The sequence below is a fragment of the Lepidothrix coronata genome, unplaced genomic scaffold, assembly GCF_001604755.1.
Source record: "Lepidothrix coronata isolate B3197 unplaced genomic scaffold, Lepidothrix_coronata-1.0 Scaffold5, whole genome shotgun sequence".
Classification (NCBI taxonomy): domain Eukaryota; kingdom Metazoa; phylum Chordata; class Aves; order Passeriformes; family Pipridae; genus Lepidothrix; species Lepidothrix coronata.
In genome coordinates, this window is record NW_016690185.1 from 11,516,759 (window position 1) to 11,533,059 (window position 16,301).

The following is a 16,301-nucleotide window of genomic DNA, read 5'->3' on the forward strand; positions in this document are numbered from 1 at the left end:
TTGTTATGCATACCTCTTTAGTGTCTACAGGGGGAACAAGCAACAAATCTAAATACTTTGTTTCCTTTGAATAGCCTCGGGGATAAAGTTAGGTATCAGGCTACAACCACAGAGTGATTTATACCTCCCTACTTTAGCCTGGAGTGAATTAGCATTTAATCATGTTGTACTTTTACTTATCTTCCCTAGCGTAAAGTGCTTTGTGCGAAAAACATTCCACAGGGCGATAATCACCCACATTGGGTCTGTAATATTGATTTTATACATGTATAGCCTTGCATGCCAAAAGAACATAATATGCACTTTTACTTCTGAATTTTCCTCTTGGGCCAGATTTGGGCTATCTGCACTGGTCATAAAAGGAGCTTTGAAAGTGCGTTGTCTGTAGTAATGAGCTGACCTGGAATAAACTGCATTTCTGACATAAGGCTTCTTCCACTACAGTAATCCCATTGTAGAGTTGTCCCAAAAGAGTATTGCTGGGTGCCTGGTTATATGCACATTGTTTGCTGCTACAGAAGATTTTACATTTTGTTTCTTTTAAGGTATAACTTAATATGCCAGTATTAGAGTTAACTGATACAGAAACATGAAGCAGACATAGGGAAATGACTCATGCTTAGCTGGTACTCTTGGGGAAAAAGACTTTTTAAAAAACTTGTTGGTGGAGATTATTCTGTCTTTGTGGTATTACTCTGAGATAGAGCTTCATGTGTATCTTGTTACCTGCAAGATGTGTTTTGATTTATATTGGTTCCTTCTTTAGCTTAAATACTAAAAGTTGGTTCTTTGAATGACAGGTTCAGACCATTGCTATCCAAAACATTCTATACTGTGTGGGAGATGCAGGAATAGAATAATCATCTCATTCCTGAATGTTGTAGTCAGCTGAGAACCCTTTGTTTTATGTGGAATGGTAGGATTCCCTTCCTGCTTCTCCATGCCTCATTTTCAGTGTGTTTATAGTGGAATTAATTTGCCAATGTTTGTCTGCTGAGTTTCATATGCCATATGTTGTCTAAAATGAACTTTATATGTTGTCTGAAGACTTTTTTTTTTTTGTTTATGCTCAGTTATAAGCATTCCTTTCACATGTAATTGCATTTACTTGGAACCAAACAAAACCTTAAGTTATTAAAATATAGAAGGCTGAACTCTCCTTTTTTGCTATTCCACATAAAATATTAAAGTATTTTTACTGATCTGTTGACAAGGAAGAAGAATAGGATCCTTAAGGGGGTTATATGTCGATATTTATTTGCTGATAATTAGAGAAATGTATACTTGGTATGCTGCTTGTGTATAATGTCTCTTAGCTGCTTATATTAAAAAATAAGACCCAATGTGTTATTTTAAATATATTACAGATGGGCTTGAAAATGTACAGCAAAAGAAAATCTTTAAGGAGAATAAGACACAACAGAGAGAAGAGCCACGTGCTGCCGATTCAGTAGACTCTCTAATGGCAGAAATGCCATTTCTTGACACAGATATCGACGATGAATGTGTTAGTAAGTATATTAAACGGAAGTAATGTGAACGTGTAGACATGTCATACACTCAGTTCTTGGTCCTCCCTGTTTGCATGTGTGAAGGGTTGACCTTGGCTAGTTGCCAGGTGCCCACCAAGCTGTTCTGTCACTCCCTTTCCCTGCCAGAGAAGTGAGACAGAATAAGATGGAAGATGACTCATGGGTTGCAAAAAGGCAGTTACCTAAAGCAAAAGTGAAAGTTTGTGCATGTACAAGCAAAGAGGAAAATAACAAGGTTTATTCTCTACTTCCTGTTAGCAAGTGGTGTTCGGCTGCGTCCTGGGAAACAGGGCTTCAGCACATGTAGCGGTTTCTCAGCAGGCAAACGTTGTAAATATTGAATGCCCTCCCCTTCCTCCTCCTTTCCTTAGCTTTTATATCTGAGCCTCTAGTGGTTAGGGTGCAGGACTTTCACCGCTGCGACCCAGGTTCGATTCCCAGCCCCCCGGGTCAGCTGGCCTGGTTGTGTCCCCTCCCAGGGTCTTGCCCTCTTTTGAGTGGGGGAGGAATGTTGAGACACAGTGCTGGTGCTGTGCCAGCACTGCTCAGCAGTAGCCAAAACACTGGTATGTTATCAACACACTTCTAGCTACCAATGCAAAGCACGGCACTGTGAGGGCTGCTATGGGGAAATGAACTCCGGCTCAGCCAGACCCAATACAGGACGTACAAGTGGGCTGTGCACATGGAACTGTCTCCCTGCAAACAGGTTTCAGGCCATAGCCTATCTTACTAGTATTCAGATCTGCAAGTACTCGAGCATATGAAAAATTCACCCTTTTGTTATGCTTTGGAGCAATGAGTCACAGAATGAAGACATTTCATATGTCAATTTACATTACTGTATATGAGCTTCTAAAGTGATGGCTTTTATGAGCTGTCTTTCAATATATGTATTCCCAGCATGGGGCTAGAAGTACACCTCTAATTGGACAGGGGATGTCTGCTGCCTGGTCAGCTTATGGGTATGTATCAGGCCACGTGGTGGGAGAGGGTCTGTAAAGGCTCTGTAGTTAAAGTGTAGACAATTTGCAAGGCTATCGCAGTGCAGGCCTACACTGACTAAATGAAACAGTAGTTTGGAAACCACATGTCTATGTTACCAGTTTCTAAGCCCTGCTTAGAGGTGTAGGCTATTAGTTCAAGTATGGTACTCCACTTGTAGAACTACATTAATTCAAGTTGGAGTAGGATCCCAGTCAGACAGTTCAAAGCATGGGTAGATCAGATGAGTGGGAAGAATTGCTCCGGAGGTACAATTCCTGTTGGTGTGATATTAAGAGTGTCTTTGTTTCGATATGTCTGTATGCTGAAAGTAAATTTTTTTTTCTTCAGTGCATGCAACCTCTGAAATAAATATTAAAAAGAAAAGAAAGAGGACTACTGGAAGGGAAATTGAAGAAGGCATCGAGAGGAAGAAGAAAAAGAATAAACAGTATCAGCCGAATTATTTCATTTCTCTTCCAATTACTAATCCAGAGGTGATATTCTTTGTTATACTAATTTGGTATAACCAGAATTACTTTGTTTATAAAAAGAACAGTGTTTGATATTGTGCCAAACAATTTTTTTCAGGCATTTTTAAGGGAACATTAGCAACCTATTCAAAGAGTAACTTTAGGTAACATTTTTGTGAATAAAATTGCTTATCTGGAAAAGACTAGAGGAAAAATATTTATCTTTTTATTCAGTTTGTCAGTCTTATGGATTTCACATTATTTTGACTAAAGCTGGCTGAAATTTCCCCTCTGTGCTGTTACAGTATTGCTTATTTTGTTGTTCACTTAGAATAAGAAAGAGAGACATTCCTACTTAATTTGGTTAAAAAATCTCTAGCAATATTTTTAGCTTTCTTTATATTTGGATCAATTGCTCTTTTAGCGTTGCAGTTTACAGCTTAACATTTTCCAGTAAAATTGATCATCTTATTTAAAATTCAAACAACTGTTGTTTTAGTTAGATGTTGTTCAAATGGATTCAAGAAGAGCAGAGAGCTCTTTAAGAAAATGTATTTTCTTGCAGTTAGCATGAGTCATCTCATGTAGGCAGTAAATGAGAATGATTTTTTTTATATGCTGCTTGTTATCTCTGGTATGTCTTTGATACCTTATGTGTCTGAAACAAGGAAAGTAGGTGCATTATGTTTAAAAAGTTGAACCCAGCAGTTTAACGTCATTTACAAATTTAGTTGTTTTTTTTTAATATCAGGAGCTATCTCAGTCGAATTTTGAATTGTCCTACATCTGTACTATCTGTTCTTTAAGAAGGTAAAAGAAGATTAAGAGAATATGAAATGAAAATAAATGAAAGTAGGTTTGAAAATTACAGTGCAGTCTTTGATTCTTTAAAACTTATTATGTGAATAAAAGATTGTAAGGGCTGGGTTTGTAGGATTCAGGATACCCTGATACGAATATTGTGGGATATCTTTTGTGCCATCTTATTCTGAAATATCTTTTCTGTCTGTTCCATGACTTAACAAGTGCAAGAATAATGTAGCGGTTATATAAGCTGATAATTGAGAATTCCTGCTTGTGGTTGTTATTATGTTTAAGGGCTGATTGGAAAGGTCTTATCTGTGCGTGCTTTTTTATATGTCATGTATTTTAGTCATGTATCATTTACAAAGGTAAAGAAACAACTCTCTAAATTAAATCTCAGAGCATTTGGAAATTCCAGGACTTTGCTAGAAGGTTTTGTTTACACTTGCCTTAGAGGTACAGTCGTTCTGAAAGTAAAAAATACACGTTGAAATTTGTATAGGCAACTTTAGCCAAAACTGAGACACCTGGTTCCTTGATAGCCAGAGGGAATCTGGCAATTACTGGTAGTTATTTCAGTTAGTAATGGGAGACCTTTATTTTTTTGAAGATCTGATTTTGTTCCACTGAAGTATTTTAGGCATTAGTACTCTTCCTTCATGTTTTATGTAGTAATTTAAGGTTTACACAGAGAGACATTTTTTAATAAAGGATATTTCTGAAACATTTAATGAACTGTTCCTTTTGGAAATTGAACAGTTTTCTTGTTTGAATTTTAATTATGTTTTGAATCTTCAGAAATAAAAGGTGTCGTTCCATTAATTTTGAATTTATATTGAACTTTGTGTTATTACTTGTGCAAAAATAGTTAAATGGACGATGATCATTGTATCTTTTCCTGTTCATTTGTTGGTTTGGGGTTTTTTTTAAGTTATGACTTACATGGTGTGTTATCACTTGGTAGGTTAGCCTTTCCAGGTTATCCAGTCATGATTATGATTATAATTATAATTATTCTGTTAAATCTTTAAAGCTTACAGTCTTTATATTTACTTACTAGTAGTATCCTTACATTAAGCAAAACTGTGTTATTATGTCACTGTTGTGAATAACATATTTCAAGTAATGGGAGAGGGGACTTTGAAATCAGTATTTGAGGCCTTTTTTTTGAGCATTTTTAAAAAAAATTCAGGGGGGGAACTGATATAATCTACCTTCAAACATTTCTTTTAATTAAGTTAGGAAATCTTAAGTAAAAATAGTCAGCATGATAGCAGGTTTAATAGCAATTTAAAGTTTTTATTTATGCAGTGGGTCATAACAGCGTTGGAAGAGTCCTAGTTTGCTTAATTAAAATTCAGTACACTCAAATGTTAATTGCACCTTAGATTTATTAGAGAAAACAAAACAAATCTGAAGTTATAATATACATTGTGATGGCACATCTGTTGTGTTACATTTTGATCAGATAACTTCTGAGAAAACATCTTAAAAAGAAATGTCTGAAATTCAGAAAAATGTAACTGAATTTTATTATTTTTTTCTTTCCAAATAGTGTTGATTATGTAGAGCATTGTCACTCAGCCAGAGAGAAAGAACATGCTCAGTCTTCTTTTTATTTTACCTGTGTCCAAAAAGCAAGTTTTTTCATACTTTCCTCATAGGTTCAGAAATAGCTTCTCTCTGGAACTGCCGACTGGCCATCTTTGGACTTAACCCTGTTCCAAAGCCATGTAATTCATTAGGTTTTTATTTAGCTTGGTTTCTAATGGAGTTTATACAGGTGTGAGCCTATCCCGGGGTTTTGTGTGTTTTCAACCTGTTGTCCAGTTTTGGACAGAAAAATTGACATCTCAGAGGTACTAATTTCATACAAAGTTTTGTGCAATTGGTGCTTGCATAAAAGAGCAAGCCTTGAAAGAACTTGCTTGTGCGGAAGACTGTAGTGTGTGTGTGGCAACTGCCTGTTGTTCTAGACCTGCCAGCTGACAAATGAGCCTCTGCATGTTTGTCAACCGGTCAACCCCTTGTAGATGCAGATAAGCCAGCATGTGTTGCTTCTTGCCCAAGCCAGAACTGAACTATATGAGGGAGCTGCAGGTAGTTTAGGACATGAGCAGGAAGGGACCTGGAAATACTACTGAAGGAAACTATGTGGATAAGGGGATGTGGGGTATTGGCTGCTAATGTAAATGCTGAATAACATTGATCTCTTTCAGAGCTAGGATGGTTTTTACTGCTATGAGAACACAATTCCACATCTGTCTTCTGTATTTTTTCCTTTGCCAGCTCACAGGAGCAAATGAAATTTAGAAACAATAGTTGAAAATGAAATAAAAGTGTAATTAATATCATAGTCTATTTAGTTTTTGAATTTTGTTTCTTTTTTTTCTTTACCAAGATAACTGCATTTACTTTAGTTTATAAACTGAAATAATTATTCAGTCAATACATCATAATTATTGGGGATTCCACTTACCAGTTCTTTGCCTAAATGTGGGTTTAAGTTTTTCCTATATCTGAGATGATAAAAGTGCTATTTATCCAGGATAAGGCCAGTTCTGACATATGAAGGAAGATTGTCATATTAAAATATGATTTATGATAAAATGTTGGTGGAGTTTTCTTCGTATGTCTTACACTATCTAAGACACGTGGTTTTGTAGATGCCGTATCACCTTTTCTGGCAAGTGGCTTTTATCTTCTCTTCCCTAACCTCCCTATAATTAGTTCCTTTGAGTTATAATTTAGTTATATTTTTATTACACTACTAGGTATCTATGGCACATTAGGTAAAATTCCTGCATGGCAAAACTCATCTTAAGAAATTTGGTCAGAAAAATACTGAACACTCCCATTAGATTGTGGTTTTTTCCCAGGAAATTTATGTGTTCCTTAGATTAACAGAGCTACCAAAATATCTCAAGGCTTTTTTTTTTTATTTTTAACCTGAGAGCTACTTGTGCTGATTTTATAGAAGTCAGTATATACTTGTGAAGCATTTGCCACTTGGTTTCTTATAAATAAACAACAAAAAAATCAAACTGAAGTTTTCTACATGCTTGTTTTAGACTTTATGCACCAAAACTGATTTGTCTGTAATGTCTTTGTTTACTGTGCTTTAAGAAATAACTCATTTTGTCAGATGGTCAAGATTATTGTATTTGATTTAATTTTCACTAACATTTTCAAGAATTGTTGCAGGGTTTTGGTATTTTGTTTTTTAAATCACTACAATACAACTAGCATAATGTCAAGCACAGTAAACATTTTAGATACAATTTATAGAGTATCTATAACCATATAAATAATTTTCAATGACAAAAATGTAATTCCAATTTTAAAGAGAAAGGCCGACAGTGTTAGAACTGAATACATCTTGTATGGAAATTTGTTGAAATACATTTGAAGAGTATATAAATTATATGAGTCTATTGGACAGTATAATCAGAATTGCAAATTGGATATTGCTACATGTTATTTACTAAATATTCATTTTTTGTATGTGCTCGATCCTACAAAGATCTCTTTGTTTTTCCAGTCACTTTTCTGCACATATCAACATACAAGTTTAGCAAAGTGGGCAGAGAAATTCCTTGAAGAAGCTTTTTATTGGTCTTACTGGCAGCATAAAACTGGATAATCTTAATCTCCTTCAGTAATTTATCATACTTACGGAAGGAAACTCCTATTAATATGTGATGGGCAGTGTCCAGTCCCTCTATTCGTGCCCAGTTGGGGTTCACTCAGGTCAATTAGCACATCTTTGTCAGAGGATAAAACTTTCTTCTGCTAGAATGGTTTTTACATAAACGTTTGATTTCAGTTTGTCTGTTTTCTTGTTCACTTGCATGATGGGATACAGTAATTATAGTGGCTAACTGTTGTTTCTGTCTTTCTTCCCAGATTACTGTCAGTATTCAGGCTGTCCAAGATGCAATAATACAAAAGGATCAAAGACTTTCCAAAGCAATGGTTCGCTCTGGCTCATTGCATGTCACCATGTTATTGATGCATTTATCCAATGAAGAAGAAATTAGCACGTAGGTATTTAGTGTTAAATTAAGTATATACTAGTATTTTTTCTGGATGTGTTCATAAAAAGAAGGGTTAACTGACACTTATTTTTTTTCAAAACGCAACCCGAAATTACAGGGTTACTGAACATTTAATTCATGTTGGTTTTAAAATGCTAATATTATTATTAGCCATTTTCATAACTTATGGTGTGTCATGAGCTCTGAACAAAGTATGCATTTTTCCCTTGTGTTTTTCTTACTGTGTGCTGAACTTGGCATACACAATGCCATGTTTGCTAAAGTAATTATTTTAATTGATATAGGGGACACTGAACTCACTAACACGGGAATTAAAAATCTATTAAAGTGCAGATTGCACATAGGAAAGTGAAAATCCAAAATAGAATGTAGGAGCCATTTAGTAGTCAAAGGCATGCTTCTGATAAGTATGAGTATTCTGACTAAAAACATTTGACACACCTAAAGTAATGAGAGATCAGTATATCAAAATCAGTTATCTTGCTTGTTTTTCATGCTTGTTTGCTTGAATGCTATATCCTTGAGGCCTCTACTCTCCTGCGAAGATGCAAATCTGTCAGCATCTTTATCCCCAACCAGTCTGATCTAAAGGGAGAGAAACAGCCAGGAACAGAGAAAAGAAAGCAAGCAAAGGATACTACATCTGATGGATTCCCTCCCCTCTCCACATGCATTTTGTTTCCAGGAGGAAGCACACAAGCTCCCTCCTGCCTAGTTCATGAGCAAACTGTGATAGCACCTGAAAATTAGTGAGAACAACCACCAACTGTTTATGCGAGATTTTATTTTGAAAGGGTTTGAAGTATGAACTTTTTAAAAAGGGAATGCAAAAACATATCTCAAAGGCAAGTGTGCCTCCTCACAAGTACTTTTTAGAGTCCAAAACTGTATACCAAAACAAATATTTTCAAACTCTGGATCCTCTGCTACTCTTTGAGCTCCTTCTCAGCTTTCACTGTCTGACTGCCACTGAAGCACTGACTTACAGAGTTCTTCTCTGCCTCTCCCAGCAGAACTCTACAGTCCAGGCACTAAGGACTGTCCTCTAGTCAGCAGCAGCAGCTTCCTCAGAGATTCACCCCTTCCCTGGTCAGATGCCTCCTATAGGTTTCTAGCTCAGCTATCCTCAGGTATTCTAGATTGCATGTTCTTTTATATGGGATTGCTTTTTATTATCATAACTGAGGGTTTTTGTCTAATCTTTTGGGAGAACTCAGAGTATAAAGCTGACTTTTCCTTTCTTTGCTCCACCAATTTTTGATACCAGGTTAATGAAAAAAACCAAGATCCAGCCTGCAAAAGAACTTGTGTGTAACGTAGGGGGAAAGTAGTCTCTCAAACAAAGTGTAGCTAGTCAACCCGGCATCTCAGAGTTCACAGGTCCTTAGGTTTGGATCCATTAAGTTACTTAGATATCTACAGTTTTTCTACTGTGTTTGCACAATAGTGCCTCTGTCTATACAGAAATGAAATGTGTTGAATGCTATTTGAAGTCAAAATGCGTGATAAGAATGTGCTAAACATAACATTCAATTCGGCACAAAGCCCTTTGTATGGTATTTTAGTACATACAGCTTTCACCCTGAAAATGGAATATCTGTATTCTAGACCGCTCTTTCTAAGGGAATCCAGACCTGCAATTCCCATGTAAGCTTTCTAACGACTGACTGTGGTCTAGCCTTCATGAATACACTTTACATCTCTTTTTGCAGGACTGTATGAAACCAAGAATGTGAGATTTTGAAGCTAGAAAGCAAGCAAGCAAGCAAGAGTCATGACAGCATTCCCTTCAAGCAAAGGAGTTCTAATCTGTGCTAACTGTATGCATAGTCAGGTGCTAGAAATCAGGATGCCTGCCTTCGCAGTAAATATGAGATTATCATGCCAAGTTTTTCTTGCTTGATTTCTGTCAAACATTTTGTGAATCTCACCTTTTCTTTACAAATAAGAGCGCTGAAAGAATTCAGTTTGGCTTTTTTTGCCAGATTTCTTTTTCTACCAAGTAATCAATATTAAGAACTCAGAAATTTCTAAAAAGAAACTACATGAATTTTAAGTGCTATAATATTTAAATTACAACAATATAGAAAGAAAACAAGCACTGCTCCTATAATTCTAGTTTGTATTCACTGGTAACATGCTATTTAATTAATTTTTTTATTTCCTTTTTTCACTTTGAATCAAAATGCCTGTAACTTTTTGATATCTCTGTGAGTTAGTTGCACTGAGTGTAACTACTAGTTGGCTTTGTAACTACTACTACTTGGTATGGAATAACAAGAAAATAACACTGTTGTGTTTTTTTCTATTGACTTCAGTGGAACTGTTTCTCCTTGTGCATTATTCTTACAAAGCAATTGTTAGACAATATCAAGTGATTAATATAATACAACCCCCAAGGTAGTTAGAGTGAGATGACAACTATTTTTCCAAATATTTTAGCATTTGCAAGGTTATATATAAAAGAAAAAATAGAACTAAATCTTCAGTGCCACAGTGCTATACAGAAAACATAGTGCACTGTTTGAATTGATCTTTCACAGAGCTCATCAGGTAGACCTGAGCTGGTGAGTGAGTTCAGCAACCAACCCTACAGTATGGAAATATACATCTTTGTTCAGCTGAAGAACAGAGCTTTCCATGACTCTTTGTGTACCAGTTCTTATATGTACAAAATCTAGAGATGGATTTTAGATATGTGCACGATTCACAGCTTGAAAGCACACTGCAAGCTTTGACTCTGAAATATCTGTTCTTCAGTTTCATGTTGTTAAATAAATCTATACATGATTATGTGCAGTAATCTGACAGGCTTAACCAGTATTAGATGGTGTTTTTGAAAGATCTTGAAATATAGCACATAGAGAAGACACAGGAACAGGCTTGTCCAACAGTGGTAAAAGGGTAGGTAAGTGACAGAGACTATGCTCAGGGTAAAATATCATTGCCAAGGAACAAGTAATGGCATTGTTGTTTAAAGTGGTTATACAGGAGCTAAAGCGCTTCTAGATTGTAGATTAAAGCCCTGTAAGAAGACCACAGCAGGACTCTTATCAATCAAGGATATTTTGTCGTGTAAGCAACCTCAATGTCTTTCTTAACCTGGCCTAGGTTTCAATTAATGCAGTTCTCATCAAGAGTCCATCTTGTTAAACACAATGAAAACGTGTAAAGCTGCTTGTAACTGTACAGGCTTAAATAATATAATGTAATTTACTGTAGAAATCATGATTATGGCTTTCGTCCAGCTAGGACAGAAAAAGTAAAATTACCTCATTTGAGCGTTTTAAACCTATTACTGCCATCTAGCGTTTATAAAGTCTGCACTGGTTTAGGGAAAAGATTGAATTCAGTTTTGTTGAGTAGAGTTAAAAACTCTGAGCATGTGAGAGATCTCTTAGACAATACTAAGAATGTTTATGTGTTTTTTGTTTAGCATTTGACTCGCTTCAAGTTCAGGTCAAAATAATAATTTCATGTAATTATGTAATTGTACACACACTTGATGTGGCTAATTAAAATGATTATTAAAAGGTTACCAGGCTTGTACCTGTTACTTTAGTTATTGTGGGCATGCCTCAATTCTTACAGAAAATAAGCATAAATTTAGATAGTACAGTTCTCAATTAGCTTAATTGTAGTTTCCATATAATTTTGTCATTGTATATGTAGTGTCACTGGTCACAGGTTTGATCCCCACATGGGCCGTTCACTTAAGGGTTGGACTTGATGATCCTTGTGAGTCCCTTAGAAAATAAATTGATACTGAAAAAAACTTTATTACATTTTTTGATATGATGATTAATAGCAATGTTAATAGTATAAGTATATTTGACATAGATATTTTCTTTCCTCTTGACAGAGCAGTTGATGCTCTTTCAGAGAGCAAGGTTTTTGTAGAAGATCTCCTGAGAGGAAAAAGAGTGGATTTGTCTTTTCAAGGAATTGATCACTTCAAAAATCAAGTTGGATTTGTGAAGTTGGTAGAAAATACAACTATACTTACGGAAATAGCAGGTACAATTTGTCAGTTTAGTTTAAGTGCTTTGATGACTTTTAGATAACTGAGAATGGAGCACAAAGATAAGTTGGTGCTAATTTAGCCAATAATAATTTTACAATGGTAAAGACTACGTAACGAACTTCCTAGCATACTTGGCTTAGTTCAAAACAATATTAATGAATTACAGACAGTACTGTCCTCTGATATCTTTATATTTCAATATGTAAAAACCAGGGTACAGATTTGTCGATGGGATGTAAAGACTCTATGCTACCTTGTTTTGGTCCAATTTTTTTATCTGCTTATGAGTCTATACTTAAACAATGCTGTTTACAGATATTTAATAAAAATTCTCAGAGAACAGTACTGTCTGTAATTCATTGTTGTCCTTTAAAACTATCCCAGCAATTCCAGCTATTCCCTGGAAAGACTCTTTTAAAGAGTTTTTCAGTATTGATGAATTATCTTTTGTGCTCTGAGGAATGTAAGGTCACACCATTTTTTAATAGTGCAATAACCCATATAGGACATTTTACAGAGTAGCAAAGACTGCTACTGTAGCACTACCTCTTTGCAGTCCAATACAGAGGAAAAATGAAAAAAAGTATTTATTAATAAAGTGTTTTCTGTAGCAATTCATTAGTTTCATTTCTGCAGTGCCTTTTGAAAACATTTAGTATTTTTTAACTTACATTTTAAAGGAAGATTGAATAGAAGAGTCTGACCTTTTCAGCTTACCAAATTGCTTATGCTGTTATTGGGCAATACTTTATTGTTTTATGCAGTGCTTGATAGGGAAATATTTCTGATGTTCAATATGGTAGAAATTGAACAGTTCTTACAGTTCCAGAAAGGCTTCAGTGGTCAAATAATCCCATGCTTACTTCAAAGATTGAATCTACCAAGTATTTCTTCAGTTATTGGATTATATGCTTCCTCATCCTTGTCTTTGAGTTTGTGTTTAGATTTCTTTTACAGGTGACAGAATGGTATCTGTCCTGTTTTATAAACAGTTAGATAATTAATAAGCTGTATTCCCTTTCAGTACTTTTTGTGAGAGTAGGTGAATGGTTTCTGTTAGTGACAGTAACCTTTGATTTTGAGAAGTTAATAGTTAAGAACTCCAAAATGAATTAAGTTGGTAAACATGGAGAGACAAATATTTTTTAACTGTAGAAAATAAAGGAATTTGTTATGAGTGATTTTCTACATAGATTAGTGAAGCAGGTTTTGGTCAGAATTAGACATGTAGAGATGAGATCGGAGGTTGACCTTTGTTTTTCAGTTTGACAAGCCATCCTAGTAGACAAATTCATAGTACAGTTGAATTTAGCAAACAAGCAAACCTATGTTTTCTTTGTGAAGCATACCTACTGATACTCATTGGTGAGCTTCTTTGTATAAGCTTTCTTTGCTTATATTAGAACTACAGCTGTATTTTATTACCTTCTCCTAATACTGCTGTTTATTAAAAATGCTTCTTATTTCAGTGCTTACATTTTCCAACATCATGGATAGTTTCTTGGCCTTAGGGCTGTCGTTCTGTGTGTACACTTATACAGTGATGTTTGTTTTTTCTGAATTCAGTTCTGAAAAAGGGTAGAGAGATGAACTTTACCAGAAGAAAATGGGAAAATAAATGAAAATGTTTAATGTGTATGACTTCACTTTTAACATTTCTTAAAGACTGTCATAAATGTAACTTTTGAATTGCTACTGATTTCAGAGTATCTTTTTGTGCCTTCTTGAAACGCTAATATTCCTTCTTTGAAGGTAACCTATAATTCATGAAAGTAAATTCAATTTTTGTATTGATGCTTGTGCCAGAAAAAAAGTAATTTAGCTCTGTAATTGTGTAACACAACATTATAGAAGTATATTTCAATTACGTATGAAATCAGTGGAAAGGCCAGGTATGACTAAGAAAAAAACTAATACATTAAGTAGCTTCTATGTATGTGTTTATTGTATTAAATTGCAAAGAATTTTATGTAAAAATAATGATCAAAATAGGTAATTTATTATTACACAGATGTCCTTCAGGGCAGTGCAGTTTGGAATATGAAATAATACTAAACAAAAGAATCCATGTGAACTCCTTAGAACCGATGAGGTAAAGAAGAGAGTCTTTAGAATTCTCCCACTCCTCCAAGCATCTCACATGTATAATTCCTTTAATGTAAGAGTACAGGTAGTGAGCTAATTACAAGACAGTTTAATTTGCATGCAATGTTTACAAAACATTAGCAGACAATTCTCTAAGGGCCAAACCTACTGCAGGTGTTGCATTCTGGTGAAAAGACCACATACTTTCTGGGCTGTACTTGACACATTAAATATACCTTCTGATATAAAGAATCATATTAGCAGAAATTTGCTGTTGAGTTTTTCTTTAATACATTTAATATATTAATTCAAAACAGGCTGTATGTCAAGTTATTTCTGTTCTGTGGATAGTAACCTGAATACACAATTTTAGAGAGACAGCTACAAGAGAGAATATTGGAAACTCTTTTCTGTCGGGCTGCTGTTGTGAGGATCTGTGTGAAGACTGCTATCAGCTCTTAGTATATACTGCTGTGAGGGCATATATGTTTGACAGATTTACCTGTCACAAGTTTATTCTGGTTCCTAGTCCAGCTTGCCTGTGTTATAACTTGTGTCCCTTGAAAACTGCTATTTTAAAGCTGATACTGGCAGGAAGACATGAAAAACACCAGTATTGCCTGCAGGATCCTAATCATTCTCTTGTGGTCCATAGAACAGTAAAGAGAGATCACTTATGCAGCTGGTTTGATTTTTTACAAAACCTCAGTTTACTTTATTAAAGAACTACTGTTTTGCTACTTAAAGATTATGTGTAGTTTCTGCTATGCTCTAAAGTGAATTTTGACTTCATGTGTTATTTTGTGTTGTACATGATTGTTGAAGGAGAAATACTGATAACACAAGCAATAGAAAATACATTAAGTTAAATTAGTTGCTTGTAGGAGCCCATTTAGTTCCATAAGTTATATGGGAAATTGTTCAATAGTAATAACATCTGAATGTGGTAAGAGCATGCCTGCTAATACCAGTGTAAATCTAAGTTTGCCAGAGACAAAAGTGCAGGAAAAGGAGAGCTAGTGTGAGTTAAAATATATTAACATAATTTAATTATCTACCAGGAGTAGTGCTAAAGTGTACTGACAGAAATTTGAGGAGTATTTTAGTCACTCTTTGTCCAAGTCTCTTTAGAAATGCTGTACTATCAGTGACATATGCTCTTACAGGACTTTCAAAAAAACTCTTAATTTCCTTAATTTAATGCTTTGCTACACTACAGAATATTTGAAGGACTGTTGTGCTTTAATTCCAGCTGTCAGCTAAGCCCCACACAGCCACTTGCTCATGCTTCCCTGGTGGGATGGGGGAGAGAATCTGAATAGTAAAAGTGAGAAAATTTGTGGGTTGAGATAAAGACTGTTTAGTAGGTAAAGCAAAAGCTACACACTCAAGCAATAAACCAAGGAATTCATTCACCACTTCCCAGGTACAGGCAGGTGTTCAGCCATCTCCAGGAAAGCAGGGCTCCATCATGCATTATGGGGACTCAGGAAGACAAGTGCCGTTACTCTGAACGTCCCCTCCTTCCTTCTTCTTCCCCCAGCTCTAAATGTGCTGAGTATGACATCATATGGTATGGAATATTCTGTTGTTCAGCTGGGGTCAGCTGCCCTGGCTGTGTCTCCTCCCAGCTCCTTGTGCTGGGGTGGGGTGAGAAGCAGAAAAGGCCTTGTCTCTGTGCAAGTGCTGCTCAGCAGTAACTGGAATATCCCTGTGCTATCAACTCTCTGTTCAGCACAAATACAAAACACAGTTCCATACTAGCTACTGTGAAGAAGATTAACTTTACCCAAGCCAAAACCACCACAAGTACTAAGTGAATTTGGAAAAAGTAATGAATTGTTTGGCTTCAATATTAACTTTGATAATTATATTGTAAATGCCATTTGAAGGTGATAGAAGTGAATAAGTGAATCCTGGTTTTTTTACCTGCAGGATTTGCAGATTTTGATTTTATGGATTAATGATACATGTTATTGTCTGACCATGAGAGGGAGCTTCTATTTCATGAGCAGAAAAGTTACTTTTCTGTTTCTACATATAAATATTTCATTTTCGTTTGGTCCTTTGTTTTTATGAAATGTTGATTTGTTGGCTTGAATATTTTAATAAGAGTTACGACCATACTAAACTGGCACGCAGTACACCTTAGTCATTTCCTTTAACTTCAGTTTTATATGAATGACATTTAGTTTAACCTCACTAAATTGATTTCCCAACAGTCCACAATAGAGAGAGAAATGGGAAGAGAGTCATACTGCCCATCTTCTTCTCTAGGTACATTACAGCTTTACTTGGGCATAAGCTTACACTGCCACCATACCAAAGCAATCCAACCCCT

At 35.4% G+C, this 16,301-nt stretch overlaps 1 protein-coding gene across 3 annotated transcripts in view; it reads left to right on the forward strand.

Annotated features, from left to right (window-relative positions):
• Positions 1-16,301, forward strand: part of AKAP7 (A-kinase anchoring protein 7) — an 87,380-nt gene that overhangs the window by 5,292 nt on the left and 65,787 nt on the right. For all 3 annotated transcript variants that reach the window (XM_017829049.1, XM_017829056.1, XM_017829063.1), the window contains exons 2-5: positions 1,368-1,511; positions 2,868-3,013; positions 7,700-7,836; positions 11,714-11,868. In XM_017829049.1, the coding sequence (XP_017684538.1) occupies positions 1,368-1,511; positions 2,868-3,013; positions 7,700-7,836; positions 11,714-11,868 (582 nt within the window). The remainder of the gene's footprint in view (positions 1-1,367; positions 1,512-2,867; positions 3,014-7,699; positions 7,837-11,713; positions 11,869-16,301) is intronic.